The sequence below is a fragment of the Myotis daubentonii genome, chromosome 3, assembly GCF_963259705.1.
Source record: "Myotis daubentonii chromosome 3, mMyoDau2.1, whole genome shotgun sequence".
Lineage (NCBI taxonomy): Eukaryota > Metazoa > Chordata > Mammalia > Chiroptera > Vespertilionidae > Myotis > Myotis daubentonii.
Genome location: NC_081842.1, coordinates 206,122,030 through 206,144,742, shown reverse-complemented (window position 1 = coordinate 206,144,742; position 22,713 = coordinate 206,122,030). Strand labels below are relative to the sequence as shown.

At 51.8% G+C, this 22,713-nt stretch overlaps 1 protein-coding gene across 1 annotated transcript; it reads right to left on the bottom strand.

The window, feature by feature from the left end:
* Positions 1 to 228: 228 nt before the first annotated feature.
* LACTBL1 (lactamase beta like 1) lies at positions 229 to 10,042 on the bottom strand. The gene is given in 11 exon segments (XM_059686246.1): positions 229 to 578; positions 581 to 882; positions 884 to 1,435; positions 2,958 to 3,063; positions 3,962 to 4,111; positions 4,114 to 4,199; positions 5,409 to 5,566; positions 7,730 to 7,782; positions 7,785 to 7,838; positions 9,102 to 9,261; positions 10,022 to 10,042. Coding segments are annotated over 11 exon segments (1,722 nt in total). The 3' UTR covers positions 229 to 498.
* Positions 10,043 to 22,713: the final 12,671 nt, after the last annotated feature.

Sequence of the window (22,713 nt, the reverse complement as noted above, 5' to 3'; positions counted from 1 at the left end):
ATATGAAATTCTGGGACAGGCAAAACTAGCCTGTGGGCACAGAAAGATCAGTGGTTGCCTGGAGCTGGGGACAGGGGAGAGGACTGACTGCAGTAGGAAGGACGTTTGGGGGGCGATGGGAATGTCCTATACCTTGATAGGGGTGGTGGGTATACATACTCACCACCAAAAATCACCAAACTATACCCTGATAATGTGCATTTCCCTTTATGTAAATTATAACGCAGGTTGATTTTTTTTAAAAGACAAAACACAAGCCCCTATTTTGTCTTAGATTCAACAGACACAAAAGTACTTTGTCAGCGCGCTGTTCAAAGTCTGTAAATGCTTTATTCTAAGTTTCTGTACTTAGCTCGTCCTCCCCCGTGGATAAGGAATCGTTTGCAGCCCGGCTGTGGTCCGGGGTCCACACTCCGAGTAGCGGGGGCCCTACCCCGCTTCGTCAACTACCTGGGTTCGCGGGAAGGCGAGGCGGGGAGGCTCCGGCCAGAGCCCGGGTCACTGGGTCTGGAAGACGGGCTTGCGCAGCAGCCGCAGCACCCGGTACGTGTCGAGCCCGGGAACGTCGAAGCCGGGGACAGCCCGCGGCGGTCCAGGGGGTAGACGCGGACGAGCTGCCCGGGCTGGGCCTCGAGGGACAGCCAGGCGGCGCCGAGCGGCAGCGCGCACGGGAACGCGCGGGCCACGTGCAGCTGGAAGACGCGGCCGCGCAGGTGGCGCAGCGCCAGCGTCCGGAACGCGGGCGGCACCAGCGCCTCCGCGCGGGGCCCGAACTGGCGCAGGCGCAGCTCGCCCGCCGGCCCGGCGCGCACCTCGTAGAAGGTGTGGTTGGCGCAGGTGAAGTAGCCGGCGAACGGGCGCGCGCTCGGGGGCGGGGCGGGGCGGGGCGGCCTCCCGCAGGGCCCGCTCCAGGGCCGGCAGGAGCGCGTCCTAGGCCCGCGCCACCAGCAGCAGCACGAGGCCCAGCTGCAGCGGCGGCACCAGGGAGAAGGTGGCGGCGTAGCCGTCCTTGCGCGCCAGGCGGTAGCCCCTCTGCGCGTGGAACTCCCAGGGGGTGCCGGTCTCGTCGGCCAAGTAGGCGCCGGGGCAGGCCAGCAGCGGTGCCAGCAGCGATTTGGCCGCGTCGGGCCGCAGGAGCCGCCGGGGCCCGCTGCCCAGGAGCGCCATGGCCAGCTGGGCCAGGTCGGCGGGGGTGGAGTACATCTGGCCGGACGGGCGGTACCAGCCCAGGTCGTAGAGCGGGGCCGGCCGGCCGCTGCCGTAGAAGCCCGCCGCCAAGCGGGCGCGCACCGGAGGGGTGAGGTCGAAGCCGGTGTCTGCCAGCCCCAGCGGCTCCAGCACGTTCTCGGGGACCCAGCGCTGGTAGTCACCCTGGGCCGTGTGGGCTGCCAGGACGTGCGCCAGAAGCGAGAAGGCCAGCGTGCTGTAATGGCACCTGGAACGGGAAGTGTGGAAACTGGGGTGCGGCCCGTGATGAACATTTCCAGGCCCGAAGTAGCCCCTTCCGACCTGCTCAGACTGTCTGAAGTGCCACCAGAGTTTCCTAGGACTGGATCGGTCCGGGAAGGCACCTGCTTCACTGCATCCCAGATGGTCAGACCCTTCAGGGACTTCAGCGATCACTAATTCTCCATCTGGGAAGAGGAGGGCCCAGAGAGGGTCAGGGGCTTGTCCAGGGTCACACAGCAGGAAGGAGGAGAGCTGGGCTGGGCAAGTGGTAAAGCAAATCTTATTGGTCCTTTACCCTTTAGTGTGATTTACTTTAGCAAACAGAAAACTAGAGTCTTAGACTGTTGGGGGGGGGGGGAATTATAGCGATCATGTGGTTCAAGGATGATAAATGGGGGGCAGGATTTCCCCTCCCTTCTCCCCAGCTATGGTAGACACCAGTAGTCAGTGAGAGGTCTCTCTTCTTTCCCAGAAAAGGTGCAATTTCAAAAAGGCACAGACAGATGAAAACCCACAAATCCCTTTAGACATTCCTGAACTCTAGCCCAACCTCCCTTAATTTTTTATGTGTTTTTTTTAATTGATTTTAGAGAGAAGAAGGGGGAGAGTGAGAAAAAGAGAAACATCAATGTGAGTGAGAAACATCTATCGGTTGCCTTCCAGATGCATCCTGACGGGGACTGAACAACCTGGGTATGTGCCCTGACCGGGGATCAAACCGGCCACCTCTTGGTGTACAGGACAACCTCCAACTGAGCTACACGGGCTGGGGCCTGACTTTCCTTTTCTACAGATGTGGAAGGTGGGTTCCAAGAGGCTGAGTGCCTCCTCCAAAGCCTCATGGCAAGTTAGTGGCACAGCTGAAAGGAGGACTCCAGGGTGCAGATGCCTGAGCATCTCCTGGGTCCTTTCTCCTCAGGGAGGTGGGGCCTGAGTTCAGCATTCAGAGAAGCAGACAGGGCATCTTTTTCCAAAAAAGGCCAACAGGCCCGGAAGGGTGCCTCTGAGGCCGGGGAGAACCAGCTGTCCTCTGTCCAGCCCCTCGCCCCCAGAGCTGGGCTTCTCTGTTCAGTGGCCACCCCAGCTATCCACTCCCATCAGCGCCCCAAAATCTCTATCTTGTTTATCTGTTCACTGATAAGAATGCTCATGGCCGACTCACAAGAATTCAAACTCCATGAGGACGGACCTGGTTACTAGTAAATTTGTTTACTTCTGTATCTCAGTTTAGCACATTCCGGGCACAGAGTAGGTGCTCAATAAATGTTGAGTTGATGAGTGGAAAGAACTCAAGGTTCAAACAGCACCTGCTTTGCTGTGACACCCCTCTCTGGGCCTCAGTCTTTCCAGCTGTGGAATAGGGGTTGTATTTAGGGACCCCGAGGTCTCTTCAGGCTCTGATCACCCAGGACGAGAGGATGCAGTCTCTCTCCGGGAGCAGGGTGGGTGGCGGGGGGTGGTCCTGAGGAGGTTCCTAACTTTGGCAGAGCATCAAGGCGCATCCTCACCTGGTTCCCGGGTCCGCCACCAGCACATCATCCTTGAGCAGGCTCAGGGCCTCCTGGGTGCTGCCCCTCCACAGCAGCGAAGTGGATCGCAGCCTTCGGGGCAGCCCTGGGGAGGAGCAGTGGTCAGACCTGCTGGGCTAGCTGAGGTTGGAGGGGTGGTCATTGGGTGCACTGCCCCCCTCCCCACCTTCCAACAAAATCGCCTGAAAAACAAAAATAGTCCAGCATGGACTCTAATCCTGCTTGTGTTTTAGTGGGAAAGCCACTTAACCTCTCAAGCCCCAGTCCCCTCACCTGTAATGTGAGGGAAATAATTCCTTTATCATAGGGATGACGTGAGGATTAGGTAAAATAAAATGCTTAGCATGGTGCCTGGTCATAGTAACTGCTCAAAAAGTAATTATCGTCAACTATAGCAGTTTGATTCCATAAAATTCTTGAGATCAGTGGCCAAACAGCTTTGGACTTTTCTGTTTATTAGCTGTGACAACTATTGGAAGAACCGCAGGTTTTGGGTTCTCTCCATCCATCCATTCAATAATGGATTTCCAGCTTCTGTTTTGTGCCAACAACTGTTCGGGGTACTGGGGATTCAGTAATGAACAAAGTCCCTGCCTTGTGGAGTTAGTGGAGGGGCCAGACAACAAGCAAATACATATTCATGCTACAGAGAAAAGTAATTTGGTCAGACGAAGGCCTTGCAGAGGTGATCCTTGAGCAGGTGAGACCTGGAGAAGGTGAGAGAGAGGGCCATTCTTTTCTGTAAGAATGTCTCGGGCAGAGGGAACAGCAAGTGCAAAGGCCCCGTGGCAGGAATGTCTTGGAATGTTTGAGGAATAGCATGGCACAGCCAGTGTGGCTGGAGAGGAGTGAGAATGGGGAGACTTTGGCCAGTTCAGGAAACAGCAGAGAGTGGGCTCGGCCTGACTGGATGAGAATCCGCTCCTCAGTTCCCCCCACCTGAATTATTTGGGGCTAAGCCAGGTAAGTTCAAAACCGTTCACCTGAGAGCTGGCTGGCCATCCTTCGGAGGGTGACGGGCGAAGGCCTTGGGGCTGGGCCCACCTCCTCCAGCCCATCCATCAGGCTCTGCTATTTGGGGGCTGGTGCCATGCCCAGCGGGTTGTTAATAGTGAAGGAGCTGGCATACCGTCCAGAGGATCATCTAGGGAGACCACGATACCCTCCTCCCACAGGCGGGACAGCATGAGGACTGGAAAGATCTTGGAGACACTGGCGATTCTAGACAATGTTGGGGACACAAAGGTGCAGAGAGCATACTGTTGGCTCCACAACCCATCTCTACCCTGCACCCCAGCCTCCAGCTTTCTAGTATTCTAGGGAAGAACTGAATCCACTTTATTTAATGTCTCAGATGGAAATCCGCCAGCCTCTGTAGAACTGGCTTTGGGATGCTTGAGAAAATAACCAGAGGCTGTGGGGCTGGGCTGGATGGACGGACATCCCTGAGTATCTTCCCCCAGGCCTTTCCCACTGTGGACAGATCTGGTTGGGTCATACCTCTGCCTCTCACTGGCTAAGTGGTCTTGGGCAAGTACTAGACTTTCTGAGATTCGGCTTCCTTGTCGGTTTCACAGGTTGTAGAGAGGATTGAACAAGAACATGCTGGTAAAGTGTTTGGCAAGATACCCGGCAGGTAGTAAGTGCTCAATAAGTGACAAAATGTGTAATTGTTGTCCCCATATTTGGCCCACAGCAGGTGCAGTGTGAATGGAACTCCTCCAGTCCTCACAGTATCTGGGAGCAGATGTGTTCACTTTGCATTGTAAGCTTGAAGGATCCTGCAGGCAGCGCCATGGAGGGGACGTGTGCAGCAGAATGGCCCCAGGGACTTCCATCTGGGCCACTGCTGCCGGTTGACAGGGGCCTGGGCCGGGAGCCCAGGGCCTGGTTATGGTTCCTTTGTGGCACATGGACATGAGGGAGGGGTGGGACACAAGGGAGCCTCTTGGAGTTAGGGAGTTTGGGGCTAAGGCAGTGGTCCTCAACCTTCCTAATGCCGCGACCCTTGAATACAGTTCCTCATGTTGTGGTGACCCCCAACCATAAAATTTTCATTACTACTTCATAACTGTCATTTTGCTACTGTTATGAATCGTAATGTAAATATCTGGTATGCAGGATGTATTTAGGCGACCCCTGTGAAAGGGTCGTTCGACCGCCAAAGGGGTCGCGACCCACAGGTTGAGAACCGCTGGGCTAAGGGCTCTCCAGAAGCGATTCCTTCCTGACCTGTTACCTCTGTGGTGTGAAGTTGGGCACTCGCTGGTCCTCTCTGGACCTCAGCCTCCTCATCTATAAAACTGTCAAGACTTAATAAAGGGCTTAGAAACCCCAGGCATGATTCTCTTGAGTTCCCCTACCTCCTAGGTGCCCCCTGTTCTCCCATCCCTCATCCCTCCACAGGACCCTGCAGGTCACCCAGCTGACCGGTACATGGTGTACTCATTGGGGGGGCCAGAAGCTGGGTCCGAGCCATTCTTCCTCCCGAAGTTCCCAGTCCAGAGCACGGTGTCATTGTGGGTGACAACTGCAGACATGGCCGCCAGCCCTGGGGCAGACAGTGCCTGGCGCAGGATCCTCTCCACCTTGCAGGCGAAGAGCAGGAGGCTCAGAATGTGGGTGCAGAGACACACCCCACTTGTCATCTACACACTCTGCCCATGCCCACCCCACACCCTGCACACAGGCCGCCTTTCCTGGCTCCCCTTCACTCTCTGCTCCCTCCCACCCCCCGCCCCAGTTGCTAGAAGGGAGCCCAGTGAGCCTCCAGACTTTGGGCTCTCATACCATGGGCCCCCACTCTGGCTGCAATCAGAGCAGCTCCCCTAGAATCTGTTTTATATGTGGGGGTTCCTCATGAGATTTTTGTGATAAGAAACATTTCTTTGGCAAAACGTAAAAGGAGGGAGGGTACAGAACTATTGATCTAGTCAAACCCTTGTCTTACGCCCTCGAACAGTGATTTTTCAGCCGGTGTGCCACAAGAACTTTAAAAATATGCAATATCTCCAAAAAATAAAATATGCAATATCTGACTCTTTAGTCAGGGACACTGACCTCTTTTCCCTTAGATTGTCAAATAAAAAAATGACAATAGCCAATACAACAATAGTCATGTGGTATGAATGAATCCAAATTATACCTATTTTTTTGTGAGGCAAAAAAAAAAAATGTTTTTGGTATGCCACAGAATTTTAGTGATTCTGTGTGCCATGAGATAAAAAAGGTTGAAACTCACTACCCTAGAAAACCTCCAGTAGGCCTAGTCTGACCCCCTAGTGTTGGAGAATTCACTATTTCTAGAAGGCCCCTAAGTTCTCTTTTGAACATTTATTGAAAACGCCTCATTCTTTGCAATGATGAAGTGTAATGATGACGACAACAGCTAACGTATACTGGACATTTAGAATGTGCCAGGCACGGTATAAAGTCATTTCCATACATTGTCTCATTTAATCATCATAATAACTCAGTGCTAATTTCTCCCCATTTAACAGATGAGGAAAATGAGGCTATGAGATATGAAAGTGACTTGCTCAAGTGACTGATGGTTAGTGGAATCAGAGTTAGAATCCTATGCTAAGTCCAGCCCCACCCCTGTTCTTAATTAACCGCCTTGCTGAGTGAGTTTACGTATCCTGAGTTGAGCTCTGTCTACCTGTAGCTTCCACCCCTGCCCTAGCTTTGCGTCTCTAAATCTGTCTCCTCCCGTATTGATAGCGATCCACAAGGTGTTCTGATAAAGAGGTTAGCACATACTAAGTGCTCGCTACAAGGCAGCATGGTGTTCATTGTTGCTTTTCCATTAATTACTATGGCCCCCCACCCCGAGAGCCACATGGCACCCTACTGTTCCCTCTCCTTCACAAAAGCCTTCCATGTATTTGCAGACCGTGAGTGTGCCCCTGCACCAGCCTGCATCTTCTCTCACGTGGAATCGTCTGCCTCCTTCCCTTCAGCTGTTCCTCAGATGACAGTTTCAAGTCCCCCCACCACGCTGCTGCTCTTACTCTCTGATTGTGTTTCATTTGTCTGTATGCCTCCTAAGGTGAGTGACCCAAGTGGGTGGGGTCTGACTGGCACAGATTAGAGCCAGCTGACAACCCCCTCTACTGTGAGGCCATCCTCAGTGGTAAAAGTTATGTTGTGGGGGGTGTTTTGTTTTAATTATTTTGCAGTGGCCTCTGTGATACAGGCTCTGTCATCCTCCCCAATCTCATCTTTCTCCCCCCTCCACGTATGGCCCTACCAGACTGAATTGCCTCATGGCTCTTTGTCTGTGCCTTGTACTTACTCTGCTGACCCTGGGTCTTGGCACATGCTGTTCCCTCTACCTGGAGCACACCTTCCACATGCCCCCCTCCCCCCCCCAAAGCTCCTTATTATTCACATGTCCATCAGGGGGTGTCTCCTATTGTTCACATCTCAGCTTAGACACCACTTCCTCCAGAAGCCTTCCCTGACCCCAGAGTCAGTCCCTTTGTGCCCCCACCACAGTCCCCTGACCTTCCCCTGTCCTCACTCTCACCCCTGTGTTATCAGTGTTTATCATCTTGACTGTTCGTTCCTTCATTCCCAGACTAGTAGCTTCCTAGGAACAGGACCGTATCGTCTTTCTGCCATGCCCCTGGTGTCTAGCACAGAGTCAGTGCTCAAAAATTACATGGTGAATGAGTGCCACTTCCAGTGCAGAGAGCGACCCTCCCCTTTATCACTCAGGCCTGGCACCCTCCTGGGTCATCACTGACCTTTTCCAGGGCCTCCTTCAACACGGGGACAGGGTGTGCCAGGGGCACAGGCTCGGGTGCTGGGGACACATCCTCACAGAGGCAGAGGGCGCTTCTGGTCCCAAGGAGCCTGCGGGAATATCACATGGTGAGAAGGAAGTAGCGATCAGGATAGGAGTCTAGAGGTCACCCTAGAAGAGAGGGAAGGTGGCAGCAGAGGCCAGAGCCATACGTTGGGGCCAACCGCCCCCCCACCCCCCACCCCCAGCTGGTGACAGCCTCACCAGGAGCATCAGGGTGCAGAGACCAGCCATGTGTAGCAAGGAGCAAAGGGCAGAGTGTGCCTGGAGGAGCGGGGACAGTTCCACATGTTCCGCCGGCGGCTTGGCCTTCAAGATACCAATTAGGCCCCAGTTCCCGGTGGCAGCCCTTCTCTCCTCACGCCCGCCTTCCTCCCTCCGGGTGATCCGCAGACTCAGACAAGTTCCAGCTCCTCGAGGCAGGCCCTGCCATGTGCTGTCTGTCTCTCCCCAGTTCTGATTATACGTTTGGGTGGGGAAGTGGACTTGGGGCTCCACTTCGGGTTCAGGCCTAAACCACAGGGAGAACTCGGTCTCTCGCCGGAGCCGTGCGTCCGGGCATGGGGGACTCGTGTCTCGCTCTGCTCTGGTCTGGCTGTATGGCTTCCTTGGAACCTCGGGGAAGAGGGTGTGGGCCTTGCAGGGCAGGACTCCGTCTGGGAGAGCATCCCGACGGCCCCCAGACCTCCCCTCGTCCTCTGAAGACGGTGTGGAGCGGTGAGGGTGCCAGCACCTTGAGGAGCTGCACCCTTTCCAAGTCCTTCCTGAGACTGCCCGGAACCGAGGCTAGACTGGAGGCTCACTGTGGCCATACATTCTTTTAGCTCCTCCTGGCTTTGTGACTTGCTTTGGCCAAAAGAATGAGGTGGAATTGATCATTGATCCTGGGCCTTCCCAAAATTAGGCCTTAATGCACCTTTGCTCCCTGGGAATACTGCCCCCTCCTGGACAAGCCTGGGATAGCGGTCTGGAGAGAGAGAATCCACATGGAGGGAGAGATCCAACTCTCCCACTGCATTGGAGAGAGAGCTCAGATGAGACCAGCAGCAGAATTGCCAGCCAGCCCACAGACTAATACAAAGAATGAATCACTTTGTGCGAAGCCAGCAAGTTTGGGGTTGGCATTAGGATCCTCATTTTATACACAAAGGCATCAAGGCACGGAGAGGTCATATGACCGGCCCAAAGATGCACAGTTAGAGGCCAGAGCTTCTGAGTCTAAATCTTATGATACCCTCGGGTCAGGAGTGGCAGCTCGGAGCCCACAAGGACCCACGGGGGTGGGAGAAACTCGAGGATGCCTCTGCACTCACCGGTCTTCAGCTTGGGGAGGAAGTACTGCCACAGGAAGCAGCCGGTCATGAGCACTGAGAGCAGAAAAAAGCTGCAGGAAGCTGGGAAAAGCCACTTCTTTTTTACTTTCAGCTGGCCAAACCGCCAGCCAGCCTGGGATGGGGAAGACACAGGGCACAGCTCCCATGGGAGTCAGCCAGAGGGAAGAAAGAGAGAGACCCCTACCCTGGCCCCTTCTATACCTTAAGTTCATCCAGACATAATGGAAGTCCACAGGGAAGTTCCAATATAAATGTACATTTCACACCTGGGAAACCAAGGTCCTTCCCGGTATGACCCGTTCAACAGCTCCGCCATGCATGTATCTCTGCACCTCTGCACCTCTGCACAGCCTGTTCCTTCTGCTGGGCCTGCTGTCTCTCTCCTGTATATTTAGTGATATATCTCCGTGAAACCTTCTGCAACTACCTTCACCCAGGTCCCCTCCAAGGCACTTGGAACAAGCCTGTTATGGTGCAAATCCAAGTCTCTCTCTAGTACTGTAGTTGTTCGACTACTACTAGCCGATTTTCCTAATGGAGGTGGAATTCTCCCAAGATTTAATCTCCCCTTCCCCCAAAGGAAACACCCGTTCTGATCTTGGTGTTTGTCATCATGCATGCGTTTATTCTTTGTGTTTATGCGTCCATCAAGAGCATGTAGTATTGTTCTGCACATTTTTAAACTTACATGAATGATACCCTACTGTATGATCCTCTTGCAACCTGATTTTTTTCCACTTTGATACATATAGTTCTGGGTTATTCATTTCAACTTCTGTAGAGTATGCTGCTGTGGAATAGAGCACGGAGATGGGCCCGGCTTCTTTAAAGCGTGACAGTTTTACACGTTCGAGGTGGGAGCACTGTGGTAGGAGTGAAATTTCTGGGTGGTAACATACGGCTGTCTTCAGCTTAACCATATTCTCTCCTGCACTCTCCAGAGTTGTTCCAGTTTACACTCCACCGCCAGTGGTTCTCACTGCTACCTTTAATTTGCATTTTCTCTATTACTAATAAGGTTGAACGCCTTTTCATGTAGGATTTGCTTTTATGTGAATGGATTGTTTTTATCCTTTGCCTATTTTTTTTTTCTATTCAGTTTTCTTCACTTAAGCTCTTTGTAAGTTCTAGGTAGTTATGCGTATAGCATGTCTTTTCATGTTATGTGTATGGTTACTTTTGTTGAGAGGCAGGATAGTGTAGTGGTGAATCTGTGGCCAGATGGCCTGATTTTGAATCTCAGTTTAACCACTTCCTGGCTGTGTGACCTTAAGGAAGTCACTCAACCTCTCTGTGCTTCTGGTTCCTTACCTGTAAAATAGAGATGATAATAGCCCTTGCCTCATACATTTGTAAGGATTAAATGAGTTAATATATATAAAGTACGTCTTGTCTGACACATTGTAAGACTTATTAACTGTTATTCTTGAAGAGAGGGCTTTTGCAATGGTTTTGGTTGTTGCCAATCAAATTTATCAACACTGTCTTTTTTGTTTGCTCTGTGTGTGTGTTTGCTTAAGTAATCCTTTTCACAGAAGTCTTAAATATAGATTTCTATACTTTCACACAAAAATATGTTTGGATATAGCCCGGGGTGGGAATGGCGGGGGGGAGGTCAGTTGGGGAAAAAGGAGACATATGTAAAACTTTAGACAATAAATAAATATGTTTGGTTATAGTGTAAGGAAAGGATTTCATTTTATTGTTTTTCATGTGAATAATCAGTCATCTCAGCACCAACCTATCCCCTACTGGCTTGTATACGGTCTCTGAAACATACAAGTGTTTGCACACACTGGCCCCTGTTTTCTAGGCTGTTTCATTTAGAGTCTCACTGAGTTTCTAGTCCATCCCTCCCTGCTAACCCTCCTCTCGCTTCCATAACAAGGCTTGTTCCCTTACTGTGTGCCAGGGGCTGCCCTACAGGAAACAGCCTGACCAGAGAGGTTTCCTCTCATCTGACCCTGGTCAACTCCGTGGGCCCATTCCCGCCTCTCTCCCCTGTGCACCTCTGTGCTCCCACAGCTTGCATCGCTCCCCTCCGTGCCTTTGCACCTGCCCTTCCCTCTGGCTGCCCTTTTCCACTGGACAAATGGGGAAAGCCCATGGCAGCCGTGCAGCCTTCGCACTCTCCCCCAGGGTCCTCTCCTCTCTGTGCACACTCGTCACTGCTTTGCAGCAGGAACCTGCACGGTTACTCCTGCTTCCTTGTCTGGCCCCCACCAGGTGGCTAGTGTCTCCAGCACCAAGATCATTCCTTCAGGCTTTCATGCCTACAACACCCGGCACTCCACCCGGCACTGGCAGGTTCTCAGGGAATGTGTTTGGAACTTCACATCATCCTGCAAGTTGAAAGGCTTAGTTCAAGTCTTAGCCCCACTTCCTGAGTCAGTTGTAATTCTGGACACATCCCTTCCCCTCTTGGGGCCTGCATTTCTTCAACTGCGGGAGAGGGCTGGGCTATTTGTAAAGAGGATACTTGTACATCTAGAAATCTCATTTGATTTCAGAAGTACCTCCCAGCTCTAGAATGTAGTGTGCGTACTGAAGCCATTCTTTATTCATAATCTCCAAAGATTGGAAACAACCTAAATGTCTTTCAACTGGTGAGTGAATAGACAAAACTGTGGTACCTCCACGCAGTGGGATGCTACTCAGGTAAGTGCAGGAACGCACTGCTGATGAATGCAGTGATGTGGATGAAGCTCAGATGCAGTGTGCTAAGTGGAATAAGCCAGACTCAAAAGGCTACAGATGAGATCACCCCACTTTCACAACATCCTGAGAAAGGCAAAACTATGGGGACAGAAGACAGATCAGTGGCTGCCTGGGGTAGGGATGGGGACCACAGAGGGCAGAAAGGCATTTGGAAAGCGATGGAGCTCATTCTCTGTCTTGATAAAGTGGTGGTTATAGGACTATATGTATTTGTCAAAATTCAGAGAGCTGCACACCAAAAAAAAAAAAAAGTGGATTTTAGTGCATGTAAATTATACCTCAGTGTTTTTTAAAATAAAGCCCTTAAAGATCCCAAGTAGGATATCTCTAACTGGATGTCGCAGGTTTCTGTGGGAGGGGAGTTTGAAAGTGCTCCCCTTTGAGCATGAGCCAAGGGCCATAGGGGGGACGGGGGCGGGGGGGGCGGGGGGGCGGGCGGGGGAGGGCAGGGCCAGTGAGGGCGCCCCGGCGGGAGGGCTGCCAATCCCCTTGACAGGCACTGACGGCTCCACGTGTTCAGGTGAAGAATGAAGTGCAGAGACTTTACATGACTTGCTGAGGTCATGAGCAGCAAATGATGGAGCTGGGAGTGTCGCTCTGTATTGTGCACCACCCCACCCTCTGCACCCCCAACTTGTAGCCCTCCTCTGGGGCCCAGCCGCATCTCACGTCTGTCTCCTATCTCAGGATTTATTCCCATAGACCCAAAGGTGCAGCCAGTATCTAACCTCTAAGCTGCTCACCTGCTGCTCACATTTGGACTTGCAACAGCCACTAGGAATCTCTCCCCTCTCTCTTCGCTGTGGGGGTGGAGGGGGGGAGGGGAGAGCTCAGAAACAGCCAAGGCTCTCCCAGCCCCCACCCATAACGCAGCAACCCCAACTCCTTCCCGGGTGGTCTCCAGCCCACAGGCCCTCACCTCCTCCTTCCCACTGCCCATTCTGGGCAGCCCTTCCTGTCCAGACATACATTCAGAAACAATCCCCAAAGGCAAGCTGTGTGCTGGGCGCAGTGCTGCCTCCTGAGGCTCAGTGCCTTTGGCCAGCACCTGTCCCCTGTGGAGCCAGCAGGACGTGGAGCGGCCAGACACAGGGCTCTGGGCCCAGGCGAAGACGACGTGATTCGGGTTCCGCCCTCACTACCTTTGGACAAATGACTTCACCTCTTTGAGACACAGTTTTCTCGTTGGCGTAATGGGAATGGCCTTTGTCCCACACCCCACGGAATCTAGGTAAGAGTAAAGGAGCCGATGCTGCAAGCCGCTCACCAGGGGCAGCTGGTGTTACGATAATTTCTCCGGGAGACAGATGTACACAGATCATGGGCACAGAGCTCTGGGGGCTCCAAGGTGCCCGTGGGCTCAGCCTTGGGGCGGGGATGGGGACGGGACAACGGGAAGGAAAGCTCCCCTGAGCAGGGAGTGGGGATGAGTTGAGGGCACTCGGATCAGAGGCCTGGAGATGTGAAAAGGAAGAGGAGCCGTTTCTGGTTTTGAGAACTCGATGAGCTAATACACGCAAAGCACTCAGAGCTTCCTGGCCAGGGGTGCGCGCCCTAGGAATGTGGTGATGGCCATGACGGTGCTGAGGGCGATCTAGGCTCATATTGGAAGCAAACCGCATGGGGCCATGCCTCACCTGGGTCTTCATTCTCTCCAAGGCGTGGGAGGTCCCCGCTGGCTGAGGATTCAGGTCCACAGCCCGGGAGACACTGTGAGTGGGAGGTTCAGTCACAGGATGAAGGCAGAGAGAGAGGTGGCGGGGCCGGGGGGCTGGAAAGAGGGGACGAGGACAGAAAAATGCTAGGAGGAGAGAGGGCAAAGCAAGCCCTCCCCTTCGTGAAGCCCCGCCTCAAAGGCAAGGGGAAGCCAGCTCAGAAACCCTGCGAGGGTGACCAGCTATCTGGTCTCCCCAGGTCTGTCCTGACTTCAGCATTGAACATCCCAAGTTCCTCAGTCCCAACCGGAAGAGTTGGTCACCTCCACCACCACCCACACACCCACCCCCATCCCCCCACCCCCCATCAGACCCCCGGGTACCTAACCCCAACTCACCCTCTGGAAGGCTCAGGAGGGGCAGGGCAGTTCAGGCCCCGCCATGGCCGGCCAATGCCTCTCAGGGTCTCAGTGTTGCAGGGACAGGACGGCTTCCTGGGCTCTGAGCCGCAGGCTTCACCCAGGCTCCCCAGGGGCTGGCACACGTGGTGCCCGATTTCCCCAGCACTAAGCCCTCTGTGCCTTCCGCCATGGGGATTAGTTCCTGGGGTCCCCCCCCAACAGCCAGTGGGGAGCAGGGAACATCTGTCAGGGAAGCTGGCAGCACCACGTGACCCATGATGCTCCGGGCTGGCCAGCGAAGAAACAGTCTCCCCAGAAAGTCTTTGTCAAACCCAATATAAAAGAGATGATGGCGGGCTGCCAGGACACAGCCCACCTACCGGCCTCCCAGCCGCAGCCACCACCCCCACCCCCACCACCCCCACCCCGCACCAGCTCCTCCGCTGCCTCTGAGGAACTGGGTCTCCAAGGAACACAGTTTGAAGACCACTGGGTTCTGCCTAGTAGTTTTGTTTCATTTATGTTTTTATTAATTGATTTTTAGAGAGAGAGAGCGAGAGGGGGGGCGGGGAAGGAGAAACACTGCTTGTTGTTCCACTGATTTATGCATTCATTGTGTGCTCTGTGTATGTGCCCTAACCAGGGATCAAACTCAAAACCTTGGCGTATCAAGACAACAAACACTCTAACCGACCGAGCTACTGGGCCCGGGCAAGCCTAGTTGTTAAACATTCAAATGACTCGGTTCAAATCCCAATTCTGTCCCTGCCTGTGTGGCCTTGGGTAAGTCATGCCTTCTTTGTTTCTTCATCTATAAAATGGAGATAAGCCCTAGACAGTTTTCCTCAGTGCAACCTGAAGGGTCACAGGTTCAATTCTGGTCAAGGGAGCTTGCGGGAATTGATGTCTCTCACATTGATGTTTCTCTCTGTGTCTTTCCCCCTTCCTTTCACTCTCTTTAAAAAAAAAAAATCAATGGTACCTGGCCATGGTGGCTCAGTGGTTGAGCATCGACCTATGAACCAGGAGGTCACAGTTCGATTCCCAGCCAGGGCACATGCCTGGGTTGCAGGCTTGATCCCCAATCATGCAGGAGGCCGCCAATCAATGATTCTCTCTCATCATTGATGTTTCTATCTCTCTCTTCCTCTCCCTTCCTCTCTGAAATCAATAAACATAATTTTTTTAAAAAGGGCAAAGGCAATGGGTATTTATGAGAAAAGGAAGGGGGAAATCGCACCAGTAGAATGAAGACATTTCTGTTGGCACAGATAATAGAACACGGCGATGTTAATTCTAAACAATGTTTTTAATTTCCGGGCCACTGATCATCTAGTCGTCATAACTGCCGTCTTATCATCATTGCACATGTTCTTCTGCAAGGCACAAGGTCGCTTAGGTCCCACCCCAAGGTTATTGTGCCCTGTTTCTAACATTCCAAGGTCCGAGGTGTAAGGCAGTTCCTCTGCGATGGCAGCTCTGGCATTTTAAAGTGGCCCCATTTGTGATACTGTTTACACTGGAGAGCTTTCACAGACCTCCGCAGCCTGGTCCCAACCCCAGAGACCCCCTGGAGTGTCGCCTGGGCTTCACATTTTTGAAGACCCCTCGGTAATTCTACTGTGTGGTCAAGGTGGAGAGCCACTGCTGCAGACCAGTGTGTGTCCAGCTCATTTTCAATGTGTGTAGGAATCGCCTAGGCCAGTGGTCGGCAAACTCATTCGTCAACAGAGCCAAATGTCAACAGTACAACGATTGAAATTTCTTTTGAGAGCCAAATTTTTTAAACTTAAACTATATAGGTAGGTACATTGTTATTAACTTAATCAGGGTACTCCTAAGGCTTAGGAAGAGCCACACTCAAGGGGCCAAAGAGCCACATGTGGCTCGCGAGCCGCAGTTTGCCGACCACAGGCCTAGGGATTGAGTTCAACTGCAGGTTCTGAGTCAGTGGGTCAGATGGTACAGGAGAGTCTACATTTCTCACAACAACCCAAGTGATGTCGATACTTGGGTCCGTGGACCACCCTGGGAGGAGCACGGCTCTGCAGTTCACGGGTTGCACCAGCTCCCACATCATCATTGTAGTTGCCTCCCAGGCACCTGTGGTTGGATGGAGCTTGAATTCTTATCTCTGTTTTGCTGATGCTCAGGGTGGGTATGTGAATGGGTAGAGGCAAGCTTTCTGGATCTTCTTCTATAACCCCCTGTGGCTGTCCTGGAAAGAGGATGGATCAATTAGAGTGAGAAGAGAGCTGAGTGGTTTTATCCTAACTTCGCCTTGTATGGCTGCTCTGAGAGGGGAGGTGACAGCGATGGAGCTGGGATCCAGGTTTTTTCCGTTGCACCTGGCTGCTTGGCTCCTCTTTCCTGCGGCTCAGAGCAGCCTGGGCAGCCTGCCTCTGGGCCACATACTGAGTGGTGACAATGTCCCAACAATCCCCAGAGGTAGGCCTATTCTGTGCCCATTTCACATCTGAGGAAACTGATGCTCTGAGAAGTGAGGTCCCAGGAAGTGGCAGGACTGGGATTTGGACCCAGGAGTCCTCGCTGATTCCGGGACACAAATGCATCTCCTATGATGTCTCCCCATTGGACGAGGAGGTCCTCTAGGGCAGCGGTCGCCAACCGGTGGTCGGCGGACCACTGGTGGTCAGTGAGGTCTGAAAGGTTGGCGACAGCTGCTCTATGGCAAGGACTGCTTCTCGTTTTGGTTTGTGTCACCAAACCGGGGCTCAATGTCTGGACCCGTCAATCCCCTTCAGGGTTCTGCACCTCTTCAGATCAAACCTCACCCCCAGGACACCGCTCCTCTGTGGGAGCTTGCCCACTGCCCCTGGCCCCAGCCCCAATGAAACCATTTCTCACTGCCCAGACCCTATTTTAGCTAAAATCCATAGCATGTCATATAGAAAAGTGGCCACACGGTGGCAGTAGATACCCATGTGTAGCTACTGGAGCCACCTCTCTGAAGAATTTATTCCTTGAGTGCTCTTCCTCCAGGCATTTGTCCAAAGACTTTTTCCCTCCATGAACCAAGATAATCTCCACAACTGCCCCTCAGGAGAGGGAGGAGTTACTCATCTTCCCTAGAGCTGAGAGGTCATATGAGTCCTTTGCTTAAAGAACCTTCAGTGGCTGCTTACTGCTCTTTGGAAAAATCATAATCCTTATCTGCTACACTGATTGTTACAAAGACTGTTAGAAGGTTTCCAAGTTCAAGTGGACTAGACTTCAGAGACTAAACCTCAACGGTGGACCCTTGAGTCAGACTGCCAGAGTTCAGATCCCAGCTCCACCGCTTATTACTTACTTGAGGCCCTGTGCACGATTCGTGCACTGGAGGGTCCCTCAGCCTGGCCTGTGCCCTCTCGCAATCCGGGACCCCTCGGGGGATGTTGGACTGCTGGTTTTGGCCTGATCCCTGCAGGCTGGCTCATCCCGGTCCGCTGCACCTGCCGCTACCGCCGCTCAGTAGCACTGCCTCGGAGGCGGGAGAGGCTCACACCGCCAAAGCTGCGCTCACCAGCTGCGAGCCAGGCGTCTGGTGCCTGCCGGTCAGCTGAGTGGCACTCCTGCTGTGGGAGCACACTGACCACCAGGGGGCAGCTCCTGTGTTGAGTGTCTGCCCCCTGGTGGTCAGTGTATGTCATAGCAACCAGTTGTTCAGTTGGGTTGTTCGGTTACTTAGGCTTTTATAGAGATAGAGATAGAGATAGAGATAGAGATAGAGATAGAGATAGAGATAGAGATAGAGATAGAGATAGAGATGATAGAGATAGAGATAGAGATAGAGATAGAGATAGAGATAGAGATAGAGATAGAGATAGAGACAGAGATAGAGAGATAGAGAGATATACAGATATAGTTGTGACTTGGGTCGGATTTCTTGGCTTCACTTGGACCTCAATGTACTCATCTGTAAATGAGGGTAATGAAATAGAACTTGCACCCATGGGTGGGAGCAAGGATTATATGAGCTAAGACACGTAAAGCACACAGTGCCAGGCTGGCTCACAGCAAGTGCTCCATAAACAATAGCCACTATTGTTACCGGCGGTGTGTTTCCCTCTCCTCTCAGGCTCCCGAGGATCTCTTCGTCTCTCGTGCCCTCTCTCCATCTCTCCTTCTCTCCTACATTTTCTCCCTTTCCTCTCCCCACCTTTCCCATTCTCTTCTTGCCTGCTGTTCTCACTCCCACTCTGTTTCCTTCTCTCCATCTCTTCTTCCAGTTTCAGAACTTATTCCAATGGTCCCATCCTTCTTTGTGGTGTTTTCTGATTTCTCTTATCTGGGGAAGATGTCCAGGTTTCAGAACTAGGAGCAGAACTGCTACACTGACTGTAACACAGAAGGTTAGAAGGTTCCCAAGTTCAAGTGGACGCGACTTCCGAGACTCCTGTTTGGTTCCTCTCTTTGCCTCTCGCCTGAGCTCTTTCTTCTAAGCTCTACCTCTCGATGTGGCTGCTTCCCAGACTATTTCAAGGTCACTCTTTTGTCCCCAGTTCACTCCAGAACATTCCCAGAGAGAGAAAATGACTGTCCCCGCCCTCAGCATCAGGACTGTTCAGAAAGAAGAATGTGGCTGAAAAGATATCACGGACAAATTAAACTTTAAAAAGGAAAACGTCTCTCCTAAACAATCTATGAAGCTACTTAGCATTTTCCCCAGTCAGGCTCTGATTGGGTCACTAATTGATCTGTTTGCTCACAAACCCGTTGACTCAATCACCATGTGGCCACTTTTCTATATGACTTTTTGAGGGCCTTCCATATGCCAGGGGTTACACTTGGGTCTGAGGGAGGACATGATGGCAAAGCAGACATAACAACATATATCCATTGTCAACTCATACGTATGGAGCACCTACTAAGTGCTGAGCACTGTTCTAGGTGCTTGAGATATCTGAGTGAACAACACTGACAAAGATCCCTGACCTCATAGAGCTTATATTCTAGTAGGAGCAGCATAATAAATGTGAGAATAAACAAGTAATCTTTTCTGTCAAAGAAGGGAGTTTAGGCACACGCCATTTTGGCTCAAGTGACTTGCAGCTCCCCTGGGGGCTGCCATTTTGAAATGGCAAAGGTCAACCCCTTCCTTTAAATTAGCCAATCGCACAAGAGTGTGAGCCTAAGCTCTGTGACCAATCACAAGTGAGGGACAGATCATGTGAGTCAGCCCGAGCGGACCGCCCTCTCAGTGTGCACATGCTCCCAGACCATGTGGGTGCACACCCTCCTGAAGGAGTAAAGATATTCACTTGCTGTCGGGCTCCTGAGTATGCTTTGTGTTCTACCAGGACCCATGATTTTTGGGGCTCGCCTTAGTTCTAACAATTTGGGGGCTCGTCCGGGATTCCATTTGTCTCTACAGAGGACAATTGGAGCCCTCAGTTGAGGAGGTGCACCCTGCTGCCTAGTTGCAGCGGCCTCATTGAGGAGGGACAGCCATTACCACCCCTCCCCCCAGGCCAACTATGAGCTCAGGATCGAGAGTCAGCCAGCAACATGGAAAGGGCCCAAACAAGCAAGAACCATGGCAATCAGGTAACCTCATGCATGAGCCAAGGTGGGGAATTAGATTGAGTACTACTTTGGTGATTGTACTACTCAGAGGTCGGGCATATGTGACTGGGATGTATCTTGGACATAAAGCGAGTGCAGAGTTCTGATCTACAGTTCTATTCTCCCACAAGGGAAGCAACCAGAGAGGGATGAAGCAGATCTTGGAGAGTGTGAGACATCTCCAATATGGAGGATTGAGCACAGTGCGAGAAAACTCCAGTATGGGAGGTGGAGCACATAGTCACAAGGGACTTTCTGAGGATGGGAAACAAATTCATGTGCCTTGGTTGCGGGCACATCCCCAGTAGGGGGTGTGCAGGAGGCAACTGATCTATGTTTCTCTCTCATCGATGTTTCTAACTCTCTATCCCTCTCCCTTCCTCTCTGTAAAAAAATAAATAAAAATAAAAATAAACGTTGACTCGCACATGCGCAATACATATAAAGCCCTCGCTGGCACCAATCTAAACAGAGTAGGAATATTCCTACCTGAACCCGTTTTTGGACATGGTCAGTTATATGTTTCTTTCTCTTTTTTTTTGAGGGAGCGAGAGGTTTAATGGCGGCTTCCTGACTGACGGGCAGCGGGGACCGTCCTCCCTGTGCCCTGGGACTGTGGGGCCCGGGATGGGGGCCCTGGGACTGTGGGGCCCGGGACTGTGGGGCCCTGGGACTGTGGGGCCCGGGATGGGGGCCCCGGGACTGTGGGGCCCTGGGATTGTGGGGCCCTGGACTGTGGAGCCCGGGATGCGGGCCCCGGGACTGTGGGGCCCTGGACTGTGGGGCCCTGGGACTGTGGGGCCCGGGATGAGGGCCCCAGGACTGTGGGGCCCTGGGACTGTGGGGCCTGGGATGGGGGCCAAGGACGGGGCTGGTGCCCAGAGCCTCTCGTGTCCCGTGACCCCCTGTTTCTTTCTCTTGAGTTCGAAGAGCATGTGATGTTAAAGTTAAAGTTGTAAATGCTTCATCACAAGGGAAATTAGTCAAGCACTCTGAAAGTGTTTTTACTCTTAATGTGGTGTACAGGGAGATATTAGAATAAGTTTAATCAATTTGTCAGTCATTGTTTTTATCAATGTTGTTTTTATGTCATGTCTTTGATGTTGTTATATCATGTTGTTATTTTTTCTAATTAATTTGCTTTCAATGTGCACAAATCCATGCACCGGGCCACTAGTATTTACTATAACCAGCAAAGGATTGCTAACTATACTCAAGACTCAGTTAAAGGTGTAGCTGAACAACTATATGCCACCTGCAGGATGACATGGGAAAATAGATTGGCCTTGGATATGATTCTGGCAGAAAAGGAGAAGTATGTGTAATGTTGGGTGGGGGGAGTGTTTTACATTCATCCCTGACAACACAGCTCCGGACAGAACCATCCCTAAGGCCCTACAGGGATTAACAACTCTAGCTAACACGTTAGCTGAGAATCCTGGGATTGAGGACCCTTTCTCGGATTTAGCCATGGTTTGGAGAATGGAAGGGAATGACAGTAGTGGATGTTATATCATCCCATGTTTGAGAGGTCTTATCTAAAGTTAATTGAAACCACATTGACCCAACAGCAAAATAATCTTCTCCTAGGCCAGTGATGGCGAACCTGTGACATGCGTGCCAGAGGTGACACGCAAACTCATTTTTTTGGTTGATTTTTCTTTGTTAAATGGCATTTAAATATATAAAATAAATATCAGAAATATAAGTCTTTGTTTTACTATGGTTTCAAATATCAAAAAAATGTCTATATGTGACACGGCATCAGAGTTAAGTTAGGGTTTTTCAAAACACTGGCACGCCGAGCTCAAAAGGTTCACCACACTGTCCTAGACACTGCAGAGCAGGAGAGTCAACGAATGTTAGCCAAGTTTGAAGAAAAGAGTTAAATAAAAAAAAAGGGGGGAATTGTGAGAATAAACAAGTACGTTTTCTGTCAAAGAAGGAAGTTTAAAAAAAAAAAAAAAAGAAGAAGGAAGTTTAGGCAGCCGTCATTTTGGGTCAAGTGACTTGCAGCTCCCCTGAGGGCTGCCATTTTGAAGTGGCAAAGGTCAACCCCTTCTTTTAAATTAGCCAATCGCACAAGAGTGTGAGCCTAAGCTCTGTGACCAATCAAGAGTGAGGGACCGATCACATACATCAGGCATAAAAGCCTGAGCAGACCACCCGCTCGGTGTGGGCATCACACTCCCAGACCCTGTGCCTGCACGCCCCCTGCAGGAGCAAAGACATTTGCCTTGCTGGCTGGCTCCCAAGTATGCTTTGTGTTCTACCAGGGCCCCTGATATTGGGGGCTCGCTGTATTGCTAACAATAAATAAGCTAAGTGGTATGTTAGAAAGTGACACCTGCTATGGAAAAGTAAGTAGAGCCAGATAAGAGGGGCAGGTTATAAATATTAAACTGGGCAGTCAGGGTGGCCTCATCGAGAAAGAAATATTTAACAGATCAGCTCAAGGAAGAAAGGGAGTGAGATATTCAGACAGCAGAGGAAGAGCATCCATGGTGCGGGGAACATCCAATGCAGGGGCCTCAGGATGAGACTGTGCCTAGCTTAGAGATCCGCATCAAAGGTACACCTTAGAACATCACTGGCATGTAACAGTCGATGACATTTAAAGCCATCACCACGCATGGGTGTGAGATGGAGTAAAGGAGGGGTCCGAGGACTGAGCCCCGAGGTCCAGAGGTGTGAGTCCTGAGTGAGGGCAAGGGCCACAAAGGCTCAAAGAGAAATCAGAAAACACCAGCAAGGGCTTCCCTGGGGAAACTTAGAAGCAGAGGGAGGCAGTGAGTGAGACGTTGGGTTCTCTGTCCAACCTCCCATCATCGTATGGAAAGAGGTGTGGGGTCAGGGCGTGGCTGGGAACACCCTGGGGCATGCTCCAGGAGAGGAACTCCCATCCCACGCACTCTCATGAGTCTGCTTCTTTATAGCAAGTGGGAAGTCGGTCTTGCAAGTCAAGAAAAACTGGTCTGAGCTCAGGCACCAGGGGAATTGCTTGCAGTGCTCAGGGCACCTGGAGACCCTGGGAAGTGGAGACCATGTGGAATCATTTCTGCTTTGGGGGAGGGAGCCCCCTCTGGTGCTTACCTGCTGTCTCATTGCTAGAACATGGAGTGAGCCCTCAGGGTCTTCCAAGATCCATTCCCTGACCTCGGGGCTCATCAAACACACCCTGCCCAGTAGAGGTAGAAATCAACAGGGATAGAATAAAAAAAAAAAAAAAAAAAAAGGAATGAATCACCT